The sequence below is a fragment of the Pyrgilauda ruficollis genome, unplaced genomic scaffold (assembly GCF_017590135.1).
Source record: "Pyrgilauda ruficollis isolate IOZ18807 unplaced genomic scaffold, ASM1759013v1 scaffold161, whole genome shotgun sequence".
In the NCBI taxonomy this organism is placed as follows: domain Eukaryota; kingdom Metazoa; phylum Chordata; class Aves; order Passeriformes; family Passeridae; genus Pyrgilauda; species Pyrgilauda ruficollis.
In genome coordinates this window covers 1339694-1352051 of record NW_024514876.1, presented here as the reverse complement: position 1 = coordinate 1352051, position 12358 = coordinate 1339694, and the positions used below count along the sequence as shown (strand labels likewise).

Below are 12358 nucleotides of genomic sequence, written 5' to 3'. Positions count from 1 at the left end.
GGCGGCGGCGGCGGGGCCGGTGGGCGGGATCCTCCGCCCGGGCCTCCCCGGGGCTCCCCGCCCCCGGCCCGCCCCGCCGGGGGGGCCGTGCAGCGCCGAGCACCCTCGGCCCCGCGCCCGAAACCTTCCCAGCTCCTCGCCCCGCGGGAGAAGCGCTGCCCCGGGTCCTCCGACCGGGAAGCGCGGGAAGACACCGGAGAGAGCCAGTGAGGAGCTGCCGGGACCCCCGAGACGGGGGCAACTGGGGCCGGGGCGTCCCGGGACACTCCATGGCCGCCCCCAACCCCGCGTCCCCGCCGAACTCCGGTGGGAGCCCGCCCGGCTCCGCCCGGCCTCCCGGGCCCTCGGTGTCACCCGGTGCTGCCTCCGCAACCCCCCAGGAATCCTCTCATCGTCTCCCCAGCTCTTTGGGGGGAGCAGGACCCCCCTACTCCCACTCCGGCGGGGTCACGGTGCCTCCCCCCCGCCGCACCGGCATCGCTTACTCGGGGAAACCCGACCCGCGGCGGTGGCACCGGGCGGGGCGGGATCCAGGGGAACCGGAGTGGGTCCCCAGTCCAGCCCCCAGCTTTCCGGGCCGGGGGCCGCCGGGCTGGGCTGCGGCTCGGGGTCCCGCCTCCCCGGGGCACCGGCGAGTCTGGCTCAGGACCATGGAGAGCGGCCGCCGTTACCGAGCCCCGGGGCCGCCGGGGGGGACGCGGCTCCTGCTGCGCCGGTCCCGGATCTCCGCGGCGGGAGAGCCCGGCCTCGGGCACTGACGTTCTCCCGCTGCTGCGAGGGGATAAAACGTTTAGGAGACGCCTGCTCTGGATCTCGTTTCAATTAGGAAAAGAGAACCTGACGGCAGCCAGGCACGGCCGCCGACAGATCCTCCCCAGAGACCCCCGCACTCCCCCGAGCCCCGCGCTCCGCCGGGGCCAGGCCACTGCTGGGTCTGGCACCCTGGAAGTGTTCAAAAAACATGTGGATGTGTACTTGGGGACATGGCTTAGTGGTGAAGGTGACAGTGCTTGCTTGTTGGTTGGAGTCAATGATCTTAGAGGTCTTTTTGATGTTTCCATGCCCGTAGCCAAGCCCGACACCCACCCGGTGCGGGGCTCACCGGGCAGGATTGTCTCGGGACACCGGCAGGCAGCAGCAGGCAGCCGCAGTTTGTGCTCTTGAGCACTTCTCTGGCATCTCCCCGGTTGGCCGGGGAGCGGAGCAGCCCCGTGCTGCCCATCGCCATTCCCAGAGCCCCAGGAGCTCTGCACGCAGCGGGAGCAGGGACGGGCCCATGTTGGGATGTGGAGGCTCCGGTGACACAGCCCCCCGGTGACACGCAGCGGGACGGGGCCGGGGGGCCACGGTGACCCCCAGGTGCGTGGGGGACTGAGCCGGGACCCGGAGAGGCCGTGGGTGATCCCGGCAGCGGGCACAGCCCCAGGGCTGCACCCCACGGGCGTCCCACGCGGAGGACACGGCACCCACCAGCACAAAACCTGCAGTGCAGCACGACCCACGCGGACCCTTCCCAACGCAGGATGGCTAAAAATAGCTGGCACCGGCTTCTCGCTGCCGCTACGGAACTAAATATAACCGGCATCGACCGGGCAGAGGGACCGGCAGCAGGCAGAGCGGGAGCTGAGCACGGCCCGGCACCGGCAGGGGCTGGGAGCGAACGAGGCCTAGGAATCCACACGGGAACAGCCCCCTGAGCACGGGGGGAACGCGGGTGCAGCTGCCGGTGAGCGGATGGCGCCGGATCCCCCCAGGGAACTCCCCGCCCCCGGTGCCGGTGTTCCCTGGGCGGGTGAACGCGGTGTGGGGAGCCCAGGGAGCGGGTCGGGTCCCCCCCGCTCTCCACCGGCAGCGGCGGCTGCTGCATCACGGAGAGCGATGAATATTTATGGGCGTTTAAAAATAGCTGCTGCATTGTGCTTCCCCCTCACGTGCGGAGCCAGCGGGGTGCGGGGAAGCTGCTAAATTAGATGTCACCGCGCAGAGAGCTGCTCAGTCAGGCAGGAGCAGGATAAAAATAGAGCCTGCTGTGAGTGCGTGGATCTCCTGCAAAGCAGGACCGGATCCCGTGGGATCCCCCGCCTCCGCACCGGCATCCCCGCACCGCGCCCTGCCAAGAGGGCACGGCAGAGGAGCCGGGCGGGGACAGCGCGGTTCTACCGCGTGGCAATCGGTGGCCTTTCGTCTCCTTTACCCCCCCATGTGCGTCTCTCCGTGCCCAAAGCCCTCTGGAGGCAGACATTGCTGAGCTCTGGCTCCGGCAGTGACCCCGTGCCCTGGCAGCAGCACGGTGCCAGCAGCGCGGGGGCTCGGCGCTCTCACCGTGCCTGTCAGGATGTGCGGCTGGAGCCGAGGCAGGATGGATGGACAGGGTCAGGACACACAGCTCAGCGTGGAGACACGGGGGCACTCAGGGAACCTCAATATCGCTGTGACTCCACCTGGGCCAACACCAAATCCCAGCGTGGGCTGTGCCGAGCAAAATGTCTGTGCCAGCTCGGGGGGCAGAGCCAGGGGCAGCCGGGAGCAGCTCGCTCGGGCCCCGCACACTGCCAGGGGCTCTGCTCGGCTCCGGACAGGGGGTTTGCAGCCCAAAGCGGCTCCGGCGCTGCCCCTCCGCTGCTGGAAGAGCCGGCGGCAGGCACTCACAGAGCCCTGCACAGATGGCTGCGGCACCCGTGGGCCGTGCCAGCCCCACGCGATGAGCTTTGATGGTTGTGCAAACAAAAGCGGAGCCAGATGGTCTCCCCCGCGCTCCAGCGCTGGAATCCTGCGCTCGCTCCCAGCCCCGACCTTGGCTGGGTGTCCTGCAGCGCTGCCGGCCTGCCCGGGCTGTCTGCACAATGCTGCTGCTGGGATTTTCATGCTATCATGGAATCAGCGAAGTTTGGGTGGGAAGGGACTTTAAAAACCAGCCTGTCCCACCCCATGCCATGGGCAGGGACACATTCCAGCTCCCCAGATCGCTCCAAGCCCTGTCCAACCTGGCCTCGCACACTTCCAGGAATGGGGCAGCCACAGCTCCTGCTGGAAGCTGCCCCAGCGTTCCCCCACTCTCGGATTTCCCCTGGGAGAAGCGGCAGGGGCGGCAGCCCACCCTCCCCGGGCAGGCTGGAGGCACCCAGCCGGGTCTGGGGTCTCCTGTGAGCGGAGCGGGGCTCGGTGCATCCCCCGATGCCCCTCCCGCAGCCGCTCCCGCCGGTTCCCATGGCGGCTCCGCCTCTCCGCTGCTGCCGGACTACAGCTCCCGGCGTGCCGCGGCGGGGCGGGCCGAGGGGCGAGCCGGGCCGGGCCGGACCGGGCGGGAGCGGTGAGTGCGGGCCGGGGGCGCGGGGCGGACCGGGGGGCTCTGCCCTCCCCGGGGGCGGCGGCGGCCGAGCCCCGCGGCGGGGCCGGGGGAAGGTGCCTCGCATGGGCCCGGCCCGAAAGGAAAACACCCCAAAGGAGAGAAGCGGGTGCTGGGATGGAGCTGGGGAGCGGCGGGGTGGGAGGGGGGGTCCCGGGTAGGTAGTGCGGGTCCCCACGGTGGGGTCGCGCTGTGCGGAGCCCGGCCGGGAGCGGGTCCTGCCCCGGCCTCCCGGGCACCGTCCCGTCCCGGGAAAACGGGGAGGAAAGTGGGGTCTGGGATTCCACGTGAGCCCGGAGGAGCCCAACCTCGGCCTTCTCTTGGTGTCCAAGATCTCCCGTTAAATCCACCAGGAAAGGCCGAGGCCCCGGGGCGGCTCACGCGTGTCCTCGTCCCCGTGTTCCCCGTGTCCCCTGCGGGGCTCTGGCAGCCCCGGGCCCCCCGAGGAGGAACCGGGCAGCGCTGGGACTCAGACACGTCCAGCACGGCCCCGGGCTGGAGGGTCACGGAGCGCTGTGTTCCCACTCTCACCTCTCAGCCAGCCCAGTTCAGCAGCGTCCCCCATGTCCTCCGTTGCCAGCGGCACAGAAGGGTTTAAAGGATTTGTTTGGGAGGTGGCAGTTGTTGTTGCTAAGAGATTGGGATCTGTGATCCGTGGGATCATTGTCACCTGCAGTCTGGGAACACTCAAGATCAAGATAAGCACCCGAGCCCTCCTTCCCACCCCAGCCCAGTGAAGATCCTGCAGCAGGGTGCCAGGATTGAAGCATGATCCTGAAACCCCTGGGGAAGGGTGACAGCACTGCCAAATCACAGGATCGTTTATTTAGATGGAAAAGGCCTTTAAGCTCATCAAGTCCAGGTGTTAAGCAAGGGAACAGGAAGAGATGATGCTCACACTCCTCTGGGGACAAAGGTGAGGAAGGAGCTGCCCCTGGACAGGGAGCAGGACGGGCAGGATGAGGCAGAGGGAGGGCTCAGCTCCACTGCCACATTGTGCCCTTTGCCACTGGCCACAGCTCTGACTTTTCCCCTCCTTGGATGGCCACTGTCCAATGTCAGCACAGCCCTGACCTTCACCCTCAGCCTGGTGCAACATTCAGGCTTTTCTGTTCCAAAAAAAAGTGGGAAAGCAGAGCCTGGCAGCAACTGCTCTGGGAAGGGGGGGCTGGAGTCCTTCCCATGGTGGGCTGTGTCTTGTTGTCCTGCAGGTGAACAAATCCTGGTGTGGAATTAGAAAGCAAACATGGGATGTGGGATGGGGGTAGGGACAGAGCTCTGGGAGCTCGTGTGCCCTCAGCCAAGCTTGTGCAATCCAAAATTTAGGAGAGCTGGGCCAAGGCAGAGCTGGTGAAATATTTAAGGTGGGGAAGGACAGAGTTGGAGACATGGAATCACCCTCATTGCAGCAGTGAGTGCTTGGTGTGTCTGTATGTCCTGAAGGAATGAATTAACCTCTCCTATGTTCCAGCATCCCACCCCTCTAATCCTTAATTTCCCAAGGAAGGGAAACTGAGGCACGGGAAGGAGAATTGCTTCACGTACAGCTTCCAAGTGGGGCCCTTTCCCTCCCAGCTGTGGGTCTGCAACTGCCCTCCTTTGCAGAGGAGACCAAATCCAAGCTGCTCCTTAGTTTTTGGAAGTTGTGGTTGGAAATTCCACAGCACCAGCCATGTGCACCTCTGGCTGCAGGGAGCTTCCACAGCCCTTGGATAACGATGTCAGGAAAGACTCAGGAAAGACTCCTGGAGGGAAGGCTTTTAACTGTTGATGAAATTAGATTTTAAGGCCTCCAGTGAGAGCACAGATCACTTTCTGTGGGCAGTCCCTTCCCAGTCCCTCCTCCTGCACCCCTCTGTTGCTCCTAGACCCAGCCATGTGGTTCCTCCTGCTGCACAGCTGGAATCCCACAGACACAGCTCTCTGTGGAGCATCCAGCTGTTCCTCACGCCTGTCTCCAGCATCCTCCAGACTAAACAATCTCATTTCCTTCCAGCTGTCCTTGCAGGTCATGTTTTTCCTACACCTCTGTTCATTTTCTCCAGCTCCTCCCAGGACTGGACAGTGTTCACCCAACATCCAGGAGAACTATTTCCCATGTCTGGCACTCAGCACTCCTGTTTACACATTCTGTAGGGTGATTTTCTTTTTGTTGTTGTAACAATCTGACTCTTTTTGACTCATTTATCCTTTGCCCCAACCTTCTGAGAGCCCTTGGGAATTGCAGCAGTTTTAGGACAGAGCTGCTCCCTCTGCCAGGGGTGAAATGCTGAACTCTGGCTCTCAGTCCTGTTTCCAAATCAAACTTTGGGCTTTTCTCTGGAATATCCATAAGTTGGTGACCTGGGATGTGTGCAACAAGGGAGTGAGCACCCCACAGACCTGCAGCCACTTTCCTGGAAACAAAATCTCCAGGTATGAGCCCCCTGATAGAGTGAGGTGAGGATGTGCAGCAACAGCTGCCTGTGTGCATGGAAGAGGTTTGGGAGTTACTTGGAGCATTCCAAGAGCTGTGGAGTGAAGTGGAGGCTGGCTGTGAGTCCCAGCCCTGGGCAGGAGTGGGGATGGTGCCAGCTCCTGAGGCAAGGCAGGCCCAGCACTGTGAGGGAGCTGGGAACAGCTGGCAGTGAGGAGAGTGTGATGTTGGATCTGGCTCGAGCTCGCCTCCGGAGAGCTGCAGGGAACAGCAACACAGCTTCCAGCTGTGGGAAGCAAGAGCAAAGGCACAAGGCCAGGCATCAGGAAACAGCCTTCACTGTGGGGTGCTGTAGCCAAGGAGGATGAACTGGATCATCTCATCAAGCTCCTCTTCCGTGGGACACAAAGATGATTTTACATAAGAATTTCCCTGATGTTGGTGTGAAGACATTCAGCTTTACAGCGGGTTTAGTTTGTGCTGTTTTCTGTAATCCCTGGATATCAGTGAGCCAGAGCTCTCCTGCTAACACTGGCACCGTGTCATTCCAGAAAGCCACTTGATACCTTCACTGTCTCAGAGGCACCGCTCCAAGGACTTGCTCTGAGAGGGTGATACTCTCTTGCTTCCTCTCCCTCCTGGCATTGTCCAGGAAACCATCTTTGTGCTCCTCCTCCATGGCAGTCGTTCTTTCCAGGTAGGGGAAGGGCTAACTCCTCCACAGCTCTTCCTCCTGAAACATCCTCCCAAGGCATTTTGTGCTCTTATCTCTCCCTTTTTGCGTTCCTCAAGAACAATCTCATTCCTTCCCTGGGGGGCAATTTTTTTTGTTCCTCTTTTTTTTCCCCTCTGTGAGTCTTAAATCTGAAGGCAAAACACGTGAGCCAGAGTAGGAGACCAGCAAACCTCCCGAGCTGTGCAGAACCATGTTAATTTAGTTAAATTAATTAGGAGATCTGTTGATACAGAGCCTTTCCTCTGCAAATGCTCTGTTCCCTTCCCAAGTTTAAGTCATGCTGACTCCATAAACATGCAGAAAACTTCCTGTGCTGTGTGTTTCTATGATTAACACTGTGATGAGGATTTTAAAGTGCTTAAAAGTATTGGTTTGAGTTTTGTCAGGCAATCGTGGGATTGAACCTCGACACCTCGGCTTCAGGAAAGCATCTCAAATCACAAGAAGCTTCTGTCACAGACAAGCTTCCCACACATAATTCCCAAATCTCAACCACTCCCGGAGTTAGCGACGTCAGCTCTAAGAATGGCAATAACGAGGGGCAGAGGAGGGAACTGACTGGGGATTTTTATAGCAAACAGCAGATTTTGGCTTTGCTTGACAACCAGCCTGTGCTCAGCCCCACTGAGCGGTTTGGATCCGGGCTCTGACCTCAGTGTTTGTGTTGCAGGGGCTCCTGCCAGCCAGGAGGGGCAGGATGAACGTGGGAACGGCGCACAGCGAGGTGAACCCCAACACGCGGGTGATGAACAGCCGCGGCATCTGGCTGTCCTACGTGCTGGGCATCGGGCTGCTGCACGTCGTGCTCCTCAGCATCCCCTTCTTCAGCGTCCCCGTGGTCTGGACTCTCACCAACATCATCCACAACCTGGTAAGGGAGCGGCGTGGCCCGGGGTACATGTGGGGAACCTTGGCACAGCTGTTCCTCTGGGCAATCTGCTGAGATTCCTGTTGAAACGATTCCTTTGTGTTTCCAAAGATGCCGGGTGAGTTGCTCAATCTCCGGCCCTCAGCCTGTACTGGTGCCTCTGGGTCATGGATTTACATCCAGCCCAGGTACAGGTGAGGCAGCAACACCTGGTGAGGCTGCTCAGAGGGGATGTGAATTAATTCCCTGTAGGGCAAATCCTTCATTGTGTCCCCTTCCAAAAGAAATCTGTGACAGACCCCATCATTGGGGTTGGTAAAACCTGAATTGGCCTCGTGAGAGTTAAGAAAAAACAAGATTAACCCCCAGATTTGTTCTGACTAAAGTAAAAGATTAGTCCAGGAACTGATTCTTCTCTCTGAAGATCAAGTCCTCACATAGGTCCCCTTGGGCACAGGGGACAAAAAACTTCAGGGATGGAGGAACTGATTGTGTGTCTTTTATTCTAAATAATATCTCAGCCTGGGAATATTTCAGAGATAAAAATTACAGGGATTGAGGACCTTCATGATAAGTTATTACTGGTGGGGGATAAAAACCTCCACAAACGCCCAAACTGGAGCTGCTCAGGAGATAAAAACCTCCACAAACCCTCAAACGGGAGCTGCTCAGGAGATAAAAACAACCACAAAGCCCCAAACTGGAACTGCTCAGCACTCAGCTCACGAGCTGCTGGCTTCTCACCCATCTTCCCTGGCAGCTTTAGTTTCTGGGGACAAAAAGAAATTTAAAGGCCAGGAGTGGCTGTACTTGGGAGCTGTGGTGTAGCTGGAATGTTTGTCTGTGCCTTGCGTTCCCCTGGTAATCAGGGGGTCACAGACCTTCTCCCAGACATTTTCGGGGAGCCTTCAGGCAGCAGGCAGGCGCTAATCTCCCGATCGCAGAGATCCCAGGGCTGTAATCTTGCCACCGCCTCCTTGGCTCACACCCAGGAGCCGAGCGAGAGGTCTGACGTGGAGCAGCCGAGCTGGCCCGGCCTTTCCCAACTCTCCTTTCCCTGCTTCCCGGCCGCTCCGGCTTTTCCAGCAGCTCCACATCCCTCTAGTGGAACGGCGCGGGGGTGCAAGCGCCCAGATCCACTGCTGTGGATCCGGGCTTTTCGGGGTGCAGGGCCCCGTGTGCCTCACGCCGTGTGTCCTGCAGAGCATGTACATCTTCCTGCACACCGTGAAGGGAACCCCCTTCGAGACCCCGGACCAGGGCAAGGCCCGGCTGCTCACGCACTGGGAGCAGATGGATTATGGAGTCCAGTTCACCGCGTCCCGCAAGTTCCTCACCATCATGCCCATCGTCCTGTGAGTATTCTGGGATGGCTGAGCCACCTCGTGTCCCAGTACCCATCAGTGTTCTGTCCTGGGAGACGAGCACATGGAATGCCACAGCTCAGTTTGCCTCTCTCTGTTCCCACCTTCCCTTTGCAGGTATTTTCTAACCAGCTTTTACACCAAGTACGACCGGATACACTTCATCATCAACACCATCTCCCTCATGAGCGTCCTGATCCCCAAACTGCCTCAGTTCCACGGAGTGCGGATCTTTGGCATCAACAAGTACTGAGCGGCGTGGCCGGAGCGGATGGCGGAGGAGCGGGGCCCAGGGGGGATTCTTCCCTCCAGCCCCCTTTCCTCCCCCCACACAGACTGGGATGTGGTTTGGCAGCGGCTGTTTAAAGGCAGATCCCAAGAGACACATTCCGCATGCTGGATCCTCGTGCCCAATAAATCCAAACCAGCTCCAGAGTAGAGTTTAGTGCGGAGCAGGACGTGCGACACCGGATTTCTCTTCTCCCAGGGTCATCAGTAAATGCAAAACCACTGAGACTTTGAGGTACAACAAGGATGAATTCTGGGAAGAGTCTCATCTATTCCAGACATGGAATGACGAGGATAGGGATGAGGGGGAAAGCTTTTAGTGCTGGTACTATTGCTGTGGTAAATGCACTTTAAAATACATTTCCCTTCCTGAAGCTGGGTGCTTTGAGCAGAACGTGAGGGAAATCCAAAGGGATACAGCCAGACTTTCCCAGGACTGGATGGTTTTGGGGTCTGATTTCCAGTTTTAGGTGGGAAGTGGGAGGGGGAAGTGAACGACAGATTTTTATTTTGCAATCGTTGACACCACTAAGAAGGGAAATTCTTTTCCTAAAAACAGCACAGGATGAAGTGACCTGCAGTTTGACAAAGCTTTTGATTTCCTACATCAGCATCCATGTGGTCCAGGGAAAAGGTGGATAGATCCAAAATCATGCTTCTTACTTTCAGTTTATACCCAAATCTGCCCAGGTAACTCCTCTCCCACCCCAAACTGCTGTTTTTAAGTGCACAGGGGCTCAGTGGGCATTTGGATCAAGGGCTGGGGGCAGGTGATTTCATGACTGACACCAAATGCCATGGAGCTCCTTGGAGCATGGACATGGACAGGTGTGGGAGAGGCAGAGAGTGGGCAGTGGGACAGGAGGAAGGCTGATTGCTCTAATCAAGCATGCAGCCATCCTTGACTTGGAATTTTTCTCCTCACTTCAGCTCCTTGGTTGCTTAAGTGCGTGTGACTGGGATTTGCCAGTTCTCCATGGACTCAAGGGTTGGATTTCTGGCTTAGCTGGAAATCTGTCCCTCAGCTCCATGCCCAGGGGCTGTGTGAGCAGCAGCACCAGCAGCAGATGAATTGACCAGCAAAGGAGACAATTTGTCACTGATAGTAGATCCTGTCACAGAGGAACAAAATTAAGCCTTTTTCCTCTAAAATTACCACCTAAATAAAGCAGGCTTAGGTTTCCTGGCTGAGACAGCTTTTGCTGTTTTACTGAAAATCAGAATGACCTGATTTGCCTTTGGGTTGTGTCCCAGATGGAATGGGTTTTCCCTCACTCTTCCCCTGTAACCCCATAAAAACCTATATTTTTGTTGTCTTAGTGCTTATATCGTCTCACCTTTTTTGACAATTGTATAAATCTTTTAAATCTGCAATTTTTTTTTTGTCCTTGCAGTAGCAAATCCAGCTTTAGAGGCCGTGGTGGAGAGTGTTGAGGTTTTGGATGGTCTGAGCATAGGATATGGAAGGGGGAATTTTTAGATCTGTTACTACTCCATGCATAATTTTAGCCAAGTTGCTTCACTTCTCTCACAGACTTCCTTTGGGACTGCTACAGGGAAGGGAAAATATGGAGTGTATCTCAAAGGTCTGCTGGAATGCAGGGAGAATCATCCCCTAAAGTGTTTGGGAAGTGGAAATCCAAGTGAAAAGGAAGTTTTCAAGCAGGTAGAAGGAGAAGAGAATCTGGCTGGAGACCCCAGGGAATTGACAGATGTGCAATTTCCTTGATGGGCAGTTTAAACCTTCAAACCTAGGATAGAAGGGCTGCTGCTTTAGCTGAGGTACTCTCTACCCTAATCGGCTCTTTAAGCTACTAGACAATGATAATTGTGATAAAAATAGAGATATTTCATCAATCAGCTGGGAAATGACACAGACATGGGCAGTACTCCTGCAGGAGGGGCAGGTCCTGGCAGGGTGCCTGAGGCTGGAGCTGAAATTCTGATTGTGGTGCTGAACAGACCTGAGTGTCTGCGCAGACACCACTTCCATCTCCAGGGGAAATGAAAGAAAACTAATTATTGTCATAGAAAACATGGGGAAAACCATCTTTTTTTTGCAACAGAAACAGCCTCTAGATGCTTTCAGACATGACTTCTCACAGACAGACATATGCTGGGTATTTCTAAGCATATGCACATCACAGATTTGTAAATTTAGAATAATTATCAATTGAAAGGATCAGCTTTTTTTTTTTTATGAGATACAGCAATAACACAGCTGTGGGTTTGAACACTTGTGTGGTCACTGACACTATCTGACTCTGTTTCCTTAAATTAAAGATCAGCTGGGACTCAGAATGGGATTATAAACTTCTCAAACAAGCAGGTTCTAAAGCATAAAGCCCCAAACTTGTAATTAAGACTCTGCTTAGCAACAAAAGTAAATATTTTTTGATTTCTCTCCTTCACACAAATGATCAAAACAGCCAATGGCAGAGACACTCTTCACAACACAGGTGTGGCATTTTTCCATGGAATAACTGACATTAATTTGGACTCAGTTAATCCAGTCAAGGGAAACATAAATGAAAACATAAGTAATATGGAAAGAAGCAAGTTGAAGAAAGATTTCACGTTCTATTGTGGTGAGTTAAGTATCTTTATATTATTAATAAGTATTTGAACAATTGCACATTGGGTAGTATCTTCCTTAAGATCCCAATGTAAGGGTAGGTGTCAGGATCAATCAAAAATAAAAAACAGGAATTGTAATTAAACCACCATTTTTGGGTGTGCCCGAGGCAGTCTGAAGTGAAAGGACAGCGTGAGCAGCTTGAGGGGTGATCAGACATGTCCTGGAAGGGGACAGATCAAGGGTGAATCCACATTGTGGGAGGAGAAACGAAACATTAACAGATGTGGTGATGCAGGGAGGAGATAAAAGATTGTTACTGATTTTAAATGGGATTCTGATCACATCACACTTGACAGATTCCCTCTCACACTGGTCCTGTATCATGATCAGGACAAGTTCCTACCTGGAGAGATCAAATCTCCTGTGATGGAAAAACAACCCCTGGTAAGTTATTTTAAGCTTTTCTCTTTTGGTCTGCAATTAAAGAGAAAAACTTTTGAAAGGCTGGAAGCCTTCCCAAGAACTGGCAGCAGCCTGTCCCATCCTGTACTTGGCAAAGCCCCCTCAGCCACTGTCAGCACACACAGCAGCCCCTGCTCCAGGACACTCAGCAAACCAGCAAGTCCTCCCAGCCTGATGCTCCTGAATCAGGGATCCTGACCTGGGAGTCCTTTCACAGAGCTACCAGGCTGGCAAACAGTCCTAACCTTTGCAGGAAAAAGCCTATAAAATTAAAATAAATGGAGGGCTACTTATTCTCTT

At 55.9% G+C, this 12358-nt stretch overlaps 1 protein-coding gene across 2 annotated transcripts; it reads left to right on the top strand.

Annotated features, from left to right (window-relative positions):
- Positions 1 to 3272: 3272 nt before the first annotated feature.
- ORMDL3 (ORMDL sphingolipid biosynthesis regulator 3) lies at positions 3273 to 11957 on the top strand. 2 transcript variants are annotated; one of them, XM_041463107.1, is made up of 4 exons: positions 3273 to 3310; positions 7169 to 7369; positions 8570 to 8721; positions 8848 to 11957. In XM_041463107.1, exons 2-4 carry the CDS (start codon positions 7196 to 7198, stop codon positions 8981 to 8983), a joined length of 462 nt encoding a protein of 153 aa, XP_041319041.1. In that variant the 5' UTR covers positions 3273 to 3310; positions 7169 to 7195; the 3' UTR covers positions 8984 to 11957. The 2 variants fall into 2 exon arrangements, with proteins under 2 accessions (XP_041319041.1, XP_041319039.1); XM_041463105.1 differs by lacking the exon at positions 3273 to 3310 and adding an exon at positions 6437 to 6459.
- Positions 11958 to 12358: the final 401 nt, after the last annotated feature.

Bases quoted from the DNA above. Each gene is read 5' to 3' on its own strand.
- ORMDL3 (XM_041463107.1), top strand. From the start codon at position 7,196: ATGAACGTGGGAACGGCGCACAGCGAGGTGAACCCCAACACGCGGGTG. The intron at 7,370-8,569 runs GTAAGGGAGCGG...TGTGTCCTGCAG, and splicing joins CCAACATCATCCACAACCTG to AGCATGTACATCTTCCTGCA. The intron at 8,722-8,847 runs GTGAGTATTCTG...TTCCCTTTGCAG, and splicing joins ACCATCATGCCCATCGTCCT to GTATTTTCTAACCAGCTTTT.